The sequence below is a fragment of the Esox lucius genome, chromosome 13 (assembly GCF_011004845.1).
Source record: "Esox lucius isolate fEsoLuc1 chromosome 13, fEsoLuc1.pri, whole genome shotgun sequence".
In the NCBI taxonomy this organism is placed as follows: Eukaryota; Metazoa; Chordata; class Actinopteri; order Esociformes; family Esocidae; genus Esox; species Esox lucius.
Genome location: NC_047581.1, coordinates 15,376,029 through 15,392,066, shown reverse-complemented (window position 1 = coordinate 15,392,066; position 16,038 = coordinate 15,376,029). Strand labels below are relative to the sequence as shown.

At 40.0% G+C, this 16,038-nt stretch overlaps 1 protein-coding gene and 1 long non-coding RNA gene across 2 annotated transcripts; both read left to right on the top strand.

Annotated features, from left to right (window-relative positions):
* Positions 1-2,431: 2,431 nt before the first annotated feature.
* On the top strand, positions 2,432-9,927 carry LOC109616462. Its single transcript, XR_002197601.2, has 3 exons — positions 2,432-2,725; positions 4,062-5,497; positions 8,957-9,927. It is a non-coding gene; the product is annotated as an uncharacterized LOC109616462 (long non-coding RNA).
* A 1,353-nt stretch (positions 9,928-11,280) lies between these two features.
* fzd10 (frizzled class receptor 10) lies at positions 11,281-15,526 on the top strand. The gene has a single exon (XM_010895720.4). It carries the CDS (start codon positions 12,315-12,317, stop codon positions 14,070-14,072), a length of 1,758 nt encoding a protein of 585 aa, XP_010894022.1. The 5' UTR covers positions 11,281-12,314; the 3' UTR covers positions 14,073-15,526.
* Positions 15,527-16,038: the final 512 nt, after the last annotated feature.

Genomic DNA, 16,038 nt, shown 5'->3' with positions numbered 1-16,038 from the left:
TTTAGCAGTGTGGACAGGAGCATAGAGGGACTGGCCCTCAGCAGTGTGGACAGGAGGATAGAGGGACAGATCCTTTAGCAGTGTGGACAGGAGCATTGACGTACCTGTCCTCAGCAGTGTGGAGAGCAGGATAGGAGACCACAGTGTCACTGGTCAGAGGGGAACCACCAACATGGCTGTGTTATCTAGCAGAGGAAATGCTACTTGTGTTGTCTTTCACGCCACACTCCTGTTGGTCTGTTTGAACTGCAACGGGCCCCCTGCCGTCACCTCGTTTAGACAGCTAGCAGTCTGCTCAAGCTATTCATTCCTGGACAGTCAACAACACTTGACACACTGTTCAAAGGGGACGAAAGAACTTTGGTCTCTCGCTCACTCTCAGGAGATGGAAAGCATAGATCTACTCAGCATCTGTAGCGGAGATGAAACTGAATAATAATTGGATGCAATCATCCAAAAGTGTGCATTCCTTCTTGTGAGGCACATGCACACCCGAATGAAATTACAGTTTGGCATCAAACCAGATAAAGAAAGAAGAGTCAGTGGGGGGTCAGGGACACAGTATGTCTCAAATGGATCAATATTCATCATCTCAATATGTTTGCTAACTGTGAATTAAATTATGTTTTATTGTCCCAGCTAAGATCCCTCTATTTCTAGAACATGAACTGTATCTTACATGTCCTAATGCCACGTGATATTTCCGATTTTTCATACAGTTTCTTGTTAGTCATTTTTCTTAGAGTTTCCTGTTAGTCAATTAGCAAGAATTTCCAAGCTCAGAATTGCATATGAGCTAGTAGCTCCCAGGTTAATTGAGTCATTCCATGAAATGAGTGCCTATTGATATTTTTACGTTTTGAAATAGAAGGCACTTACCAAAATGAAGTTTTAAAGCCTGTTATATTAAATGAAGTGCCCTTTTATACAGACCACATGAATTCAAAACCTAAGGTTGGTGGAAAGACTTACAGGATATAGATCTCCAGGAACAGGGTTGGATGGCCTTGAATTACTGGCTGATTTGGCATCTAGTGCAGTTAACTGATTTTAATATATTATCCTACGTCTCCAGTGGATGGAATATATAGTTATGACCCGATTTCCTGACTTCACCGATGGTTAAATCATTGTAATATTGTATGTGGGTGACATTGTAATATAGTAGTGGGAAATATTTTACCCAGTGACTTGAGGTAGACTTACACCAAATTGCTAGGAGTTCTTGTTTTGTGTTTCTGGGAGTAGATTACCCATTTAATGTACTTTTAAAAGCATGTTTTTATTCTGTACGCACAGTTTCTGCTGTACTCTCTTAAAGATTTTTATCTACACATTTTAGAGCAGATGGCGTTACCAAGCTGTAGAATAGCTTATTGGTGTATTCTTCATGATGGAAGTTCTGGATAATTTGATCCATTGACTAAAGAAACTGAAAAAGTAGGATCCACAACCACTTATAATGCTCCATTACACAACGTTAAACTATTAAAAACCAGCAGCATCATTTTGGTCTTCTAAACTCAGTCTTCTCTCTCATTTTAGTCTATTGATGTGATTGTATTATTGTTATTCATTGTCAAACTCAATCCTGTTGGCTTAATTATGCTAGAACATGATTTGATTACTATACTTACTATGTATCATTTCCTATTTCATGAAAATTACATGGTTCAATGCTTTTCATCACATCAGGAGTAATGGTCTATCTTCACCTAAAACCTCAAACAAGTGAAACCTTTTTTGAGGCCAAAGAGAAATAGGTGGAAAGATTAGAATAGGGCTCACATTATTCAATGTTATGAGAATACATTTAGAGTTTTAGCAAAACTGTAGTTATTCAACTCTAGAAAAATTGTATAACACTGATTTCATGTCAGTTCTTACTATATATATATATACAGACTCGGAGTTCTACACAAATTATATTTTAACATTTGATGTACCTACCTGGTTTTCTTTACCTTATTCAGATGTTTGTGTATGTATAGAGTATGCACTAAATCCAAAGTCTCACATTTGTGAGGAGAGGCAGAAATAATCATGTTTGTAGCAAACATAAAGGAAGGAGAATATAAAAGAGCAGGTGGAGAAAGATGAGTGCATATTGTTTCCTTTGCTGTTTAATCAGAGGGGAAAACTGCCATTCTCCAAAGAAGCCTATACTTAAAAACATGCATTTCAAACAGCTCTCAATCAAACTGTTTTTGATACTATGTCAAATGTCGCTGCTTACCCTCTGAACAACAAATGACAACACATAAAATAATAATTTCTTCGGAACTACTGTAACACCGCTTGTAGCACATGATTTTGAACAAAAAACAATAACATTCATTTGACATTCCACTTCTGGAACTATTGCCAAGAGCAAGGTTAAAATATGTCCCTACCAGATATCTCACACCCTTTTCATAACATAATATCTTACCATGTCTCCTCAAGTAACATAGTAACACTTTTGATTTGGTTTCAAGTATGACAATGACAATGACTTTAGTACAGCTCAGCTTTCGGAAACTGTTTAATGCCTTTACGTTTTGAGGTACTGCATCGTTGCAGGGAATTTTCTCCCCTCAAAATATGAACCACAAGCTCCATCACGCACAAACAGCGTTCTGGAAGGAGAATGAAGGGTTATTTAGAGCTGTTTTGACATTTGAGCCTGAGGAATGGCTAAAGATACAGTTATCCTTCTGTGTAGGGAGGAAGCTTCATAGATGAGGTAAGACTGCTCAAAGCTATGAAACAATATCTGCAACAGATTAAAAGCCATTTTCCTCTTCTTGATTCATGTTCCTTTTAGCTTGCCCAGGTGCTATGCCTAATCTAACAAGAGAATTGGTTAGAGGGAAATACTTTTGTGTGTGTGTGTGTGTGTGTGTGTGTCTGTGTGTGTGAGAGTATTAGTGTTTAAGTCCATACTGTTGTGTAATCATGCATGCACACTGTGTTTGCTAGATTGGTTACTGGCCATAATTAGCCTAACAGTTAATATGCTTCCCACAATTCTACCCAAAAGAACAGTTCTTTAAGCTCTGTTGAGTATTGGTATTACTTTCTAAACACAAGACATCCACCGCTGCCTCAGACGGCCAGACATACTCAGTGTGCTGTGGAATGGGAGAGCTTAAAAAGGAGGATTCTGACAGAAATTGAATCAGAGGTGTCCTTTGCTGATAATGATTAGAGTCCAGACACTGATTATTCTGGCTTGTCTTCATAACTGTTCAAGTTTTACTGCAAGCCTTGTCAAACACTCATCCCCCACACTTCAAACAAAGCCCAAATTCCTTCACCTGCGCTGCCAGTTGTCCCTCTATTCACACCTCACAGGCAAACAAGAAACGCACCAAATTACCCATAATTATCATGAATCTTCTGTACCCTCCCACATAACAAAGGCATTTTTGTTTGGTGTTGCATTGTTGCTGGAACATCCATTTCAAGTTCTCTTTTTAATTAAAACTGACATCTTTCTGAAATGTTATCTGCTACAGCACACTGTAGGGAGGATTTCACTCAAGACAGTTTCTTTGAAACAAGGCAAAGTTAGAACAAATACCAACAGCCAAGGAAAATGTCTGGGAAAAGTGAACTTCACAAATCTAAACACACTCCAGAAACAGAGGCTCCACATGTGGTTCCCTGACATAAAGCACAATGGCTCAAATGGAAAGACCACATGAAGAAGAAAAGCGTCTCCCTTCATTTACTAAATCTTGAACTTACAACAGTTAAAGAAAGCTTTATCCCAATGTGTTTGATTGACACCTCATATTAGCCATATTCATAATATTGCTTTTTACTAAATAGATAGGCAAATTATAATTTTCTGGATATCAACGAACACCTGGATGCTGGCATTGACCATACACACATATCAAACATAACATGGCCACTGATGCACCATCACAGCAAGCTGTAGGGAAACTATGGCAATGGCATACATATAAAATAGAACAGTCATCTCAATGACTCTCAGCATGATAACTATCTAGTCATCATCATTATCGTTGTTGAGACTTTATCAATAATCATTTACTCTCTCTCTCTCTCAGCACCAGGCAGCCTCCCAGCCCTGCACAGAGCCAACCCTGTTCCAGGGAGAGCAGGCAGAGAAGGAAATCAATAGTGAAAACATGGCTGCAGGCTCACACATTTTTATCTGTCTTTGAACGAGTCAGCTTTAATTTAGCTTTGATCTCAATTTGCTGCTTTTGGGATGGCTTTGGCTGCACACTCAACAGGAACAGAGTCTTCATATATCTTTTCCTTTATTGAGAGGGTCTCTGAAACTCCAACATAGATTTTGATATTGTGAGTTTCCCCAGCTGATGAATGAAGAAGAGAACACATCACAGGACAGCGGTGTATGAAGGTACACATCCACCAATCACAAACAGCGCAGTTAACATGGACAGGATATAATGAATGAGTTGAAATGTATTCACTGAATGATTTATGAGCAAAGAGAAGAAAACGTAAGACAATATTAGGGAATAGAATGAAGAGACACTCAGAAATAGTGAACGAAGGGGGCTCCCTTCCCTGTGAACTAACAGGTTGACATGCAGCGCAGCTGGCCTTGTTCTCACTGCTCTGCCAACCAAGCCACAAAACATCCTCATTAGGGTAGTTGAACAAATGGGGTATTGATATTATGAAATCAAATAAGGCCATTCAAAGATGGCTGCCTTTCGCTCGCCTGTTTCTATACCAGAACTTTCATAGGGGGGGTTTGTTTGGGAACTTGTTTCTCTATTTTGGAACAGAGACAAAAGGGTAGGAGAAGGTCTCTGGGCAGAGAAAAGGACAGTGCTTTGCTAGGGAGAAAAGGAAAGGGTCTAATCTAATTTGGTTGAAGCAGGAAATGTGTGTGTGTGTGTCTGTACATGCCTGTGTGTGTGTGTGTGTGTGTGTGTGTTGTGTGTGTGCACGTGCTCGTGAGTGTGCGTGGCTGTGCTGCACAGTGTAAGCGGACTGTGGGAATGGTACAGGAGGGCTGTGGCTCTGAATAGAACCTCCAGAGCCAGAAGCAGTGGGGAGTCTCCCCAGATGTACTCATTCCAGGCCGGCCACTCAAAGAGGGATTAGAAAAGAGAAGGCCTTCCTGATTAGCGATTCACACTCAAGTGCCCCCACGAGGACCCTGGGTAATACTTCCATCAATTCTCTTCACCAATGGAAGCCTTAAGTTGTTTACTCTCTTTCTAACAGTTTTTTCCTCCTTCATTCGTCGCTGCATCCAAACTGTAATGTCAGTAAGTCACACCATGTTCTGAGAAACGTTTTATTAAAATGCAAAAACAAGTCCAGCAAACACAGATTCCCATCGGATCCAAAATGACTTTCCCAGCAAAAATGTGTTTTGCAAGAAGTTAACTGTAACTGTTTTGCTTCAGTGCTCTGCCTGGAGCTAGTGAACAGACTCAGAGGGGACGCCTTCTTCTCCTCATATGCGTGTCAAATGACGACCACTTGAAAGGAGGATGATGTAAGAACAAACTACTATACTAACATTTCCCTTTTCTAAGAAGTTCCAAGAGTTATTGGATCTGATGCACAACAGACATAATTCATTATACCACTGTGTTTATTGCAAAACTGTTAGAGGGCCAGTGAGACTTGCCCCATTTGTTTGAAAGTATCTGTCATCATCTCTCAACTAATCCACACTATAAACACCAGCAGTGAGTTGCCCTTATTAACTCCCTTTAATTATCCACCAACACAGCAGATACATACCACCAGTGTGTTGGTTTTCCAAAATGGCTTTAAGACTTGCAGTAGCCACAACATCACTGCACAACTAACTATTATAAGGATGTCTGCTTGTGACTCAGATATACCAACAGGGTCTAATTCACACAAATCAGAGTAAAAAGAATTTCATGGAATTTGTGCACTTTTGAGTGTTTTATGTAGACCTGATTTGTGCAAAAATGCATTAGGTGGTTTGTAAGTCAGTGCTTGTGAGTTTGAATCACCAGAGTGAAAAAAAATTATGTCTAAACTTACCTTGAACTACAACTATTCGGGAGTTAACTAACCCTAACTGTTTTTGTTGTAAAACCTTAGCCCTAACCTTAACGATGTGGGAGTGTTACCTAACCTTAACTGTTTTTGTTGTAAACCTTAGCCCTAACCTTAACGATGTGGGAATGTTACCTAACCTTAACTGTTTTTGTTGTAAACCTTAGCCCTAACCTTAACGATGTGGGAGTGTTACCTAACCTTAACTGTTTTTGTTGTAAAACCTTACCCCTAACCTTAACGATGTGGGAGTGTTACCTAACCTTAACTGTTTTTGTTGTAAAACCTTAGCCCTAACCTTAACGATGTGGGAGTGTTATCTAACCTTAACTGTTTTTGTTGTAAAACCTTAGCCCTAACCTTAACGATGTGGGAGTGTTATCTAACCTTAACTGTTTTTGTTGTAAAACCTTACCCCTAACCTTAACGATGTGGGAGTGTTATCTAACCTTAACTGTTTTTGTTGTAAAACCTTACCCCTAACCTTAACGATGTGGGAGTGTTACTTAACCTTAACTGTTTTTGTTGTAAAACCTTAGCCCTAACCTTAACGATGTGGGAGTGTTACCTAACCTTAACTGTTTTTGTTGTAAAACCTTACCCCTAACCTTAACGATGTGGGAGTGTTACATAACCTTAACTGTTTTTGTTGTAAAACCTTAGCCCTAACCTTAAAGATGTGGGAGTGTTACCTAACCTTAACTGTTTTTGTTGTAAAACCTTAGCCCTAACCTTAACGATGTGGGAGTGTTACCTAACCTTAACTGTTTTTGTTGTAAAACCTTAGCCCTAACCTTAACGATGTGGGAGTGTTACCTAACCTTAACTGTTTTTGTTGTAAACCTTAGCCCTAACCTTAACGATGTGGGAATGTTACCTAACCTTAACTGTTTTTGTTGTAAACCTTAGCCCTAACCTTAACGATGTGGGAGTGTTACCTAACCTTAACTGTTTTTGTTGTAAAACCTTACCCCTAACCTTAACGATGTGGGAGTGTTACCTAACCTTAACTGTTTTTGTTGTAAAACCTTAGCCCTAACCTTAACGATGTGGGAGTGTTACCTAACCTTAACTGTTTTTGTTGTAAAACCTTAGCCCTAACCTTAACAATGTGGGAGTGTTACCTAACCTTAACTGTTTTTGTTGTCTAACCATTTTCACACCATCAGCTGTCACTAAAACACACAGAACGCACAAAATCCATGATGTGTGAGACTGTGTAGCATATACAAAAGTAGATTTTCTTGAAGCATAGATAGAGAGTAGGACAAATTAGCTCTCATTAATAAGTTATTTTGATTGAACTATTAAAACCATATGTGCAAAGAATACATGGAGCTTTGATGTTTTGCAGGGCTCTTAAATAATTAATTGCCAGATTCATGCGCATTTCCTCAAAACATCTGACCCTTTACCAAAACTGATGCTCTTATTTAAGCTCTTGCATTTCAAATGGGATTGATTTTATTTTTTTATTTACTTTTTTATGATTTCTCCATACATTTATGGAAGTTTGAATATTCATTCTTAGTAGACGTAGCAAGGCTTTCTCATTCATTTCTCTACAATCTATATTACTCTTCATTAATTTCTATTCTCATTTATTTATTCATCTCTTTAATGTAACACACTTTGGGCTGGAAAGAAGCAGCATTTGATCACCTTTTTTAAATAATCATGTTATCAAATAGGCTCATAATAACTTATGACTGACAGGAAAAAATAGGGCCATTAAATGACAAACCCGAGTCTCATTGAAAAAATATCCCCTGTAATAACTAATTTACTACATATACATACTTAAAAATGTTTAGGAGAACGAACTAAGCTCTATAATGTTAAATAAATGCATGGAATTGCAATGGACAACAAGACCTCTGAACAATGAGCAGGGCATCTAAATAAATAGTCTAACCTCCAACAGAGTGTTGTTTCTTCTTATTGTGGGCCATGAATGAAGAGAGGAGGCCTTGGTTAAGAAGATTATACCCTTACCCCACCCGTACGTTTAATCAAAATGCCCTTTCAGCTTCGCCAACAATACAAAACATGTCTAAAACGTCCCCCTCTCTCTTCCATGGCATACCTCACATGTTGTAACAGACTGGGCTACACCTTAACCACAAGTAATTAAATCAGATATTTAGCTTTACAAGGTTTGGTTGAATTGCTGTCATACCAGACAGTTGTTGAAATTTGATATCAGAACAAGATTGGTGTCCTTTTCAATGGTATCCCTATTATTCTGGCGGACTGTCTGTGCATCTCCCAATTTGAGAAAAAACTAACTTAAATTAATTTATAAAAGCTAATAGAATTTTGGTTCATTTAAACTTATCCAAATTCCCACAAGAACTGAAGGAGCTTTCGTTTTTCACCCTGTGTTTCTTTCATCCATGGTTAAATATGTAAATAAAATGTCTAAAGTCATTCTTCAAAGGGGAACAAAAGAAAAGAGGGGGCTGAGGGAAAAGACAGCCATAAAATTCCACCGATTCTCCATAACATTAGCCAGAGGGGGGCCAGCTTCTAGCCAGAGCCTAGCAGCAGGGGAGCCAGCTCGCTCCATAGAATCACACATCTCAAATCCCACACACAAAAAATTAAGTATCTTTTCAGCTCCGGCCATCAAAGGGCCCCTTTCACTTTATTAGTTACAGAATTATCTCACAGTTGCTGATTTCTCAGAGATGGAACTGCACTGCACTGCTGTCTTTGTTGTGCGGTTGTAAAGATGAGATAAAGTTGATAGTTGATAAGTTCTGTGTGTTTGTGTGTGTGCATACTGGGACGAGAGGGACTACAATAAGGAGAAGGGAGGAAGACAAAAATAAAACACACATAAAAGAGAAGGTAGTAGCTGGCTACAGATGCTAAAGATTGAACACTGATTCCTTCCCTTTTCTTCTCATTTTCAAAGAGATATCATCATGACCAGCAAAACAATCATGAAAGAGAAGGAGAGACCAAGAAGAAAGGAGTGAGCAAGAACAAAGCCGCCGGAATTACAACAAACCAGTAGACTGTGTATTCTTATTAAGCTATGTGACAATGCTATCTTGTATGTTTCATAAAGAAAACGCAGATGGATAATAAGGGGGGATGTCTGCTTTAGAAATATGTCAGACTGTGTTGCCTGAACATCAGATGATCAGTACACGGAGAACACCATTGCTAGGGCCTTGGGAATGCAGGGCTTTCGGTTCAAATTAAAGTGTCAACTTTTTAGCTACTACGCATGAGTTACAAAAGTCAATGTGAATAGGAAATCTAGCATGATCTAGCATGTTAGATATAATCCGTGTAGAAGTCATTTTGATTTCGATAGAAACAAAATGTAATTATATATTTACATGTGATAAAAAGAGAATTTGAAACACAGGAAAATATTATAAGCATAGTTTGACGACAAGAAACTGCTAACTTGCAGGTATGTGGGAGATGAGAAGGACAGTACTATGTGTTCATAATAACCTGTATTTATGTTCCTGCCATGTCCACACATAGAGCACCAACAGCTGAAATGGCACCACTGAAATATGCAGTGCTAAAACTTTTAGACACGCTGGTGCCATGTTTCTCAACTTGCCCGTACACATTTCTGAAATATTTCTAAAAGAACTTGTAACTGATAAAAACTCTTGTAAAAGTGTACTAAAAGCTTCCCTGTTTACTTTTGATCCTGATTTTACCCTTGGTGAAAACCATGGCTAGACTTGGGTATAAATCTCACAACCAAAGACTTTTACAAGGTAATGTGATTTAAGCTGTGAGGGATCTCGTGTCCCAGATATGGCCAGGAGGCCCTCCACATCCCCCTCCCATAGTCCTGCCATACCCCCCTGATGCAGGACTACATATCACTGCAGTTGTAAACCAGGCAAAAAGGGGAAAAAAATACTATGTCTTCAAAGGTAAATACAACCAGTTTCTCTGTTCAGTAACATGCCATAAGGGACTGCATGTAGCTATTGCAGTGGGTTCAGGAAAAGTTGCTGAGATAATATTGTTCCATCCATGCTCATTACTATCCCCTCCCTTCACGTTACTAGTATCACAGAGTGCAATCGGTAACCTACACGGACTTCATACATATCAACACTGAACTGAAGCCAATTAAATGTCTTTTGGGATAACTTCACAAGCATTAGCCTCACTGGACAGTCTCTTCCCATCACTAGCTGTCTGAAAATGAAATAAATACACTACTAACACTTAACACTACTTACTGGCACTATGACACTACCATAGGATGATTGTGGGGGTCAGGCCTGCACTATGGTATAACAGCTCCCAGTGATAAACCAATAGACTCCTCAGGGCCTCCATCAAACACAGATGACGAATCAACTCAAACCAGAATGAATTGTCTGTTTGTCTCAGTGCTTCTCCTTCAGGCATTTATCTTTTGTTGGAACCTGTCCTGTTACAATAGAGCATTATAGTTCATAGAATACCCTTGTAGCCAAAGACAAATCTTTTTATTTAAACAGTATAATTAGTATTATTTTGTGAAATCAGACATATGTTCTTATAGTTTACTCCTGAGGAAAGGAGATCGATTGAGAATTAATCATGATGTAAAAGCTGTAGGATGAATTTTGATTATGATTATATGGGGAAAGATCCAACTGTATGAAAATGGTATTTTATAGCAACACGAACAAGTATGTTGTAAATTTGTAATGGTAAATTGTGAACAAGTTCCTATTTGGTTAGGGACTGGAAACAGGTGTGTTCACTTAAAAGTAGACTAGGGTGAGCAGCTGGGCCAGACATAACTTATATTAAAGCATTAAATGTGTCTGCCTCTTTCGATAGACATGCTGACATCAAAGGCAGTGGAGATTCCAAAGACTTATGTGATAATATGGTGGCTGTTTGGTAAAATTATAAATAGAGATCTGAGTCATTAATAGCCCATTTTAATATGCTATGATGCAGGTCATTCTAAGTGCGGCATACTATAATTCCCTTATATAATGAGAAGAAATGTGTGTACATTTTACACAAATTCATGTAAGCTAGCCTATTTTTGAAAAAAAAAAATATATATATATATATACGCTATTATTTTGGAATAAAATGAGAAAAACCTGTATGATGTCAATAACTTTATGGTTGGATATACAAACAAAATACTATAGAAGATGTGAGATGGAATGAAAAACTATTTTCTCTTAACCTATTTTAACCTATCTATTTCCCACAATGCATAGACCGTGAAAATTGTCAGTTGGGGCTAAGAAAAGATCATTTCGATTGAAGAGTCAAGACAGCCAGTTGGATTATCTTTGGCTGCGTTTGGTGTCTCCATACAACCCGTGTTGGAACATGCTAAATTCAGACACTTTGGGATCTAAAGTTATTAGGAAATAGAACAAATGACCAATGTGTAGTTTGCAACGATTCTACGATCTCTAAAACGCTGTGATGGTTAGACGGGGTGTTCCGCGCGATTTGAAAATAATCACCGTGTCAGTCTCATCTTTCTTATGCTAAGTAGCTGTCTTTGAAGGCGGATTTTTTTTTGGTAGGTTAGCCCAGGACGGTGGTGGCGACTAGCTCAAACGAGCAGTGCCATTAACCACTCTGGTCTGTCTCTGGAGTGCAGTTAGGAATAGATCTCTGCTTTGTTTTTAGTATTACTAAGTCATTTGCCTAACTCGTTTGCTTGGATGTGTGGTGGACACTTACCCAAACGCCGTGCTAGAGAAAGAACAGTTTACTGTAGTTGAGTTGGTTTAAGTTACCACCGGCTGGTTCCACTCGTGCTGCGAGACAGGCATTATGATTTCGTTCAAACGTGGTTGAATCTGTGGAAGCGCCTGAACGTTTGTCTGGATCGGTTTGGATAGATTTTTTTAATATCCAATCAAAGAAAAAACCGAAGCGGGCAGAAACGAATACTTTTGCGATAGACAACACACCACTTACCGCATCCCGGTTTCTTCTACTATGTTGGATTATTCAGGAAAAAACGGATCCACCTCTAAACATGGACGTTGTGGTAAGCGACCAATATTTTGAGAGGAAAATATTGACACTTATTTGGAATTGTCCCAGGAGCTAAAATATAAAGAAACACGAAAAGTGTCTAAGGATGATGTATTCATAGACTATTGTGCATTTTCATCCGCGTTTTGGCACGTTCATTCAACAACGTATCTGCGGATAGCTTTTTAGTTTTTCCGGTAGGAAATGCAACTTTTGTTTTGTCCTAAGTGACATTTGTGTTGTCAGTAGTTTGCCACTTTAACAACCAAAGAGAAGAGACTATGCATTCTGCTGCCAAACGGAGCCTTATCAATGTGCTATTGGTTTGGGTGAGCGGAGGATGCTTAGCCATTAGTTCCTTAGATTCAGACCGGATGGGTGAAGGGAGATGTCAACAGATTGTCATTCCCCTGTGTAAAGACATTGGCTACAACATGACAAGGATGCCCAATCTAATGGGCCATGAGGACCAGAATGAGGCAGCCATTAAGCTACATGAGTTTGCCCCTCTCATAGAATATGGATGCCACACTCACTTAAAGTTTTTTCTCTGCTCACTGTATGCACCCATGTGCACGGAGCAGGTATCCACCCCCATCCCTGCCTGCAGAGTGATGTGCGAGCAGGCTAGGCAAAAGTGCTCCCCTATTATGGAGAAGTTCACCTTCCAGTGGCCAGACTCCCTGGATTGTTCCAGACTGCCCACCAAAAATGACCCCAACAACCTCTGCATGGAGGCTCCCAACAACGGCTCCGAGGAGTCCTCCAAAAGCTCCCACACCCAGCCCCCCGACTTCCGGATTCACCGGCCCATCAGTGGCCAGGACCTGCGCCTAAAGGACAAGGAGAGTAAGGAGACCTGCAGCAACCCAGGGAAGTTTCACTACGTACAGAAGAGTGAATCCTGCGCCCCCAAGTGCTACCCTACCGTGGATGTATATTGGAGTCAGGGAGATAAGCGGTTCTCTCTGGTTTGGATGGCTGTCTGGTCAATTCTCTGTTTTGTCTCCAGCTCATTCACTGTCCTCACCTTCCTCATCGACCCCCAACGCTTCAAATACCCAGAGAGACCCATTATCTTCCTTTCCATGTCCTACTGCGTCTACTCTGTGGGCTACCTGATCCGTCTGTTCGTGGGGGCGGACAGCATCGCCTGTGACCGGGACAGCGGGGTCCAGTACATCATCCAAGAGGGTCTGGAAAGCACGGGCTGCACCATTGTTTTCTTAATCCTCTACTACTTCGGTATGGCCAGCTCCCTCTGGTGGGTCATCCTCACGCTCACCTGGTTCCTGGCCGCAGGGAAGAAGTGGGGCCACGAGGCCATCGAGGCCAACAGCAGCTACTTCCACCTGGCGGCCTGGGCCATCCCGGCCGTCAAAACCATCATGATCCTGGTGATGAGGAAGGTGGCCGGGGACGAGCTGACTGGGGTGTGCTACGTGGGCAGCATGGACGTCAAAGCCCTCACAGGCTTCGTGCTCATCCCACTCTCCTGCTACCTCATCATTGGCACCTCCTTCCTGCTGTCGGGCTTCGTGGCCCTGTTCCACATCCGCAAGATCATGAAGACTGAGGGGGAGAACACGGACAAACTGGAGAAGCTGATGGTTCGCATCGGGGTGTTTTCGGTCCTCTACACTGTGCCTGCGACCTGCGTGATCGCCTGTTACTTCTACGAGAGGCTCAACATGGACCACTGGAAGGTTCTGGCGGCGGAGCAGAAGTGTGTGAACAGCGATGGCAACAACGCACAGTCTGAGGAGTGCGGCATGAAGGGCTCCATCCCTGCTGTGGAGATCTTCATGGTGAAGATCTTAATGCTGCTCGTGGTCGGCATCACGAGTGGCATGTGGATCTGGACGTCGAAGACCCTGCAATCCTGGCAGAATGTGTTCAGCAGAAAGATGAAGAAGAGGACGAGGAGGAAGGCCGCTAGTGTGTTCACCAGCAGTGGACCTTATATCAAGCCTCACCCTGCGCTCAAAGGGCACAACACAAAGTATGAGCCCAGCAGGCCCCCTCCCACATGTGTCTGAGCTGACGCTGTCGTAGACTGTGAAGTCAAAACCTCTTCGAAGCCCTTACCTAAAACAGACTGTAGAATTCCAGTTCCACAAGGAACCACAATGTTCATATTTATTTGAAGTACTTTTGATTTTCTCAAACTGCGAGAACTGCCTTTTTTTGAAAGATCCAGGATTCCTGGAGCTACTTATCAATTTCAGAGTATGTTGGGGGAAAACTCTTTTTGTTTCTAAGAGAAAGAAAGTGGAATAAACCATTTGGAGGTGTCATGGGGTTGCTTGAATAATGTGCAATAGATGTTTTCCTTATTGGCAAAAAAGACACTTTCTGTGGAAACAGATTAAAGACAATGTAAAGACTCCACTGACAAAGGGAGGGAATGGTTTGGGAGACCGAGACCCTGCAGTGTGGCGTTGTGTGGCTTTTTAATGGAAATCAAGGCTGCGCCATACGTTTGGACTGGAGTGAGGAGCAGCTATTGAGAAGGGCTCAGGAGGGCATGGACTGCCTATTGTGAAGCAAATTCAAGCCACAAATAAATCAACAAGCACTACACTTTGCAAAACTTAATATTTGTACAGACTGTTTTCCATTTGTTTTTTTCTTTGCTGTTTTATAGCAAAAACGAACATTTGTACATATTTCTTAAAGTTTTTATTTTATAAAAATAATAAAACATTCCAGTTTTAAATATCCTATAACTGGAATTGTGTATTATAATTGTGTGGGTTTTATCTTTCTTTTGAATTAGTTCACCTGGGGTTTTACAAAAAAGACACATTTCTCAATTTGTATATACATTGGATGTTTGACAATAGCTCTTACTATTGATTTTTCAATCATCCATTGTAGTCTGAACGTTTGCTTGTTACCGCTTTCTTTTTAGAGATCAATGATGGTCAATAATCAATTATGCGTTTGATTGCATAAATACATTGGTGTTTGAAGTTAGCCTTATTAACACCCAGACTTCTGTGGATATGTAAGGGGTGTCCACTGTACCAAGCTAGAAGTACCCATGCTTATCTAAAATATAGCTTAAAATATAGCTTCGAGACCTGGCACACATGGCTAGTTGAATTGCAAACATAATTGACAAAATACTTAAACATCAATCCAGTTTTGCCAAAATCAACATGAAAGAAAAGTTAGTTTGCAAAGTAAGCCAGATATGGTGTAAAGGGATCTACTTTTACCCCTTTTTGATGTTTTTTGGTTCGCTTATCGGTGCACAAGCACCTTTTTCCCATACGATAAAATCAAGTCATATAAGGTTTTACTGTGCATGAACTTTCATATGCAACACTGTAATAACTAAACATGTCATGTGATAGGCTTTTCTATATTACTATTTTGTGATAAACATTTGATTAATAAAATAATGATTTTGCTCTTCTTCCTTAAATTTAAGGGATAATGATGCCCGCTATTTTAGCAAGAGGAAGGCAATCTGATTTAACTGGTCTTCAACTTGTGGCTCAGTCATTTCATTCCGGGGGAGTGCAGTAGGCCATAACTTAACCTTACCCAGAGCAGGGTCGTTCTGAAGGATTTGTCGTCATATAACTGGCTAAAAACTGGTTCTCCTAAGATTAACTAAGAATTTATCAATGTTAGCTGTCTAACTTCACAACCCTGTGTTGTAGTATAATGCTCTAATACAATGGAGTGAGCTCAGTGAAGTACAAGCAGAATTTAAAAAAATGCATCTGTACATAAATTTTAATTGTTGACAAAGGAGAGCATCATGGGTAATCTAGAGCCTTCCCTCCATGGTAATTTTTTACACATGACTAATAGATAAAAGTTGGAAAACATCAAAAAGAATTTGAATAAAGAAATCTCTTAAGTCAACAGTTTTTTAGAGAAAGCCTTTCATATCCACATCTTTAGAATATATTTTCTCTTTCATGGTCCTTACACAAACAATAAGGAAATATTTCTTTTAAGTTTCTATTTTTGACTCCAGTTTTTTTA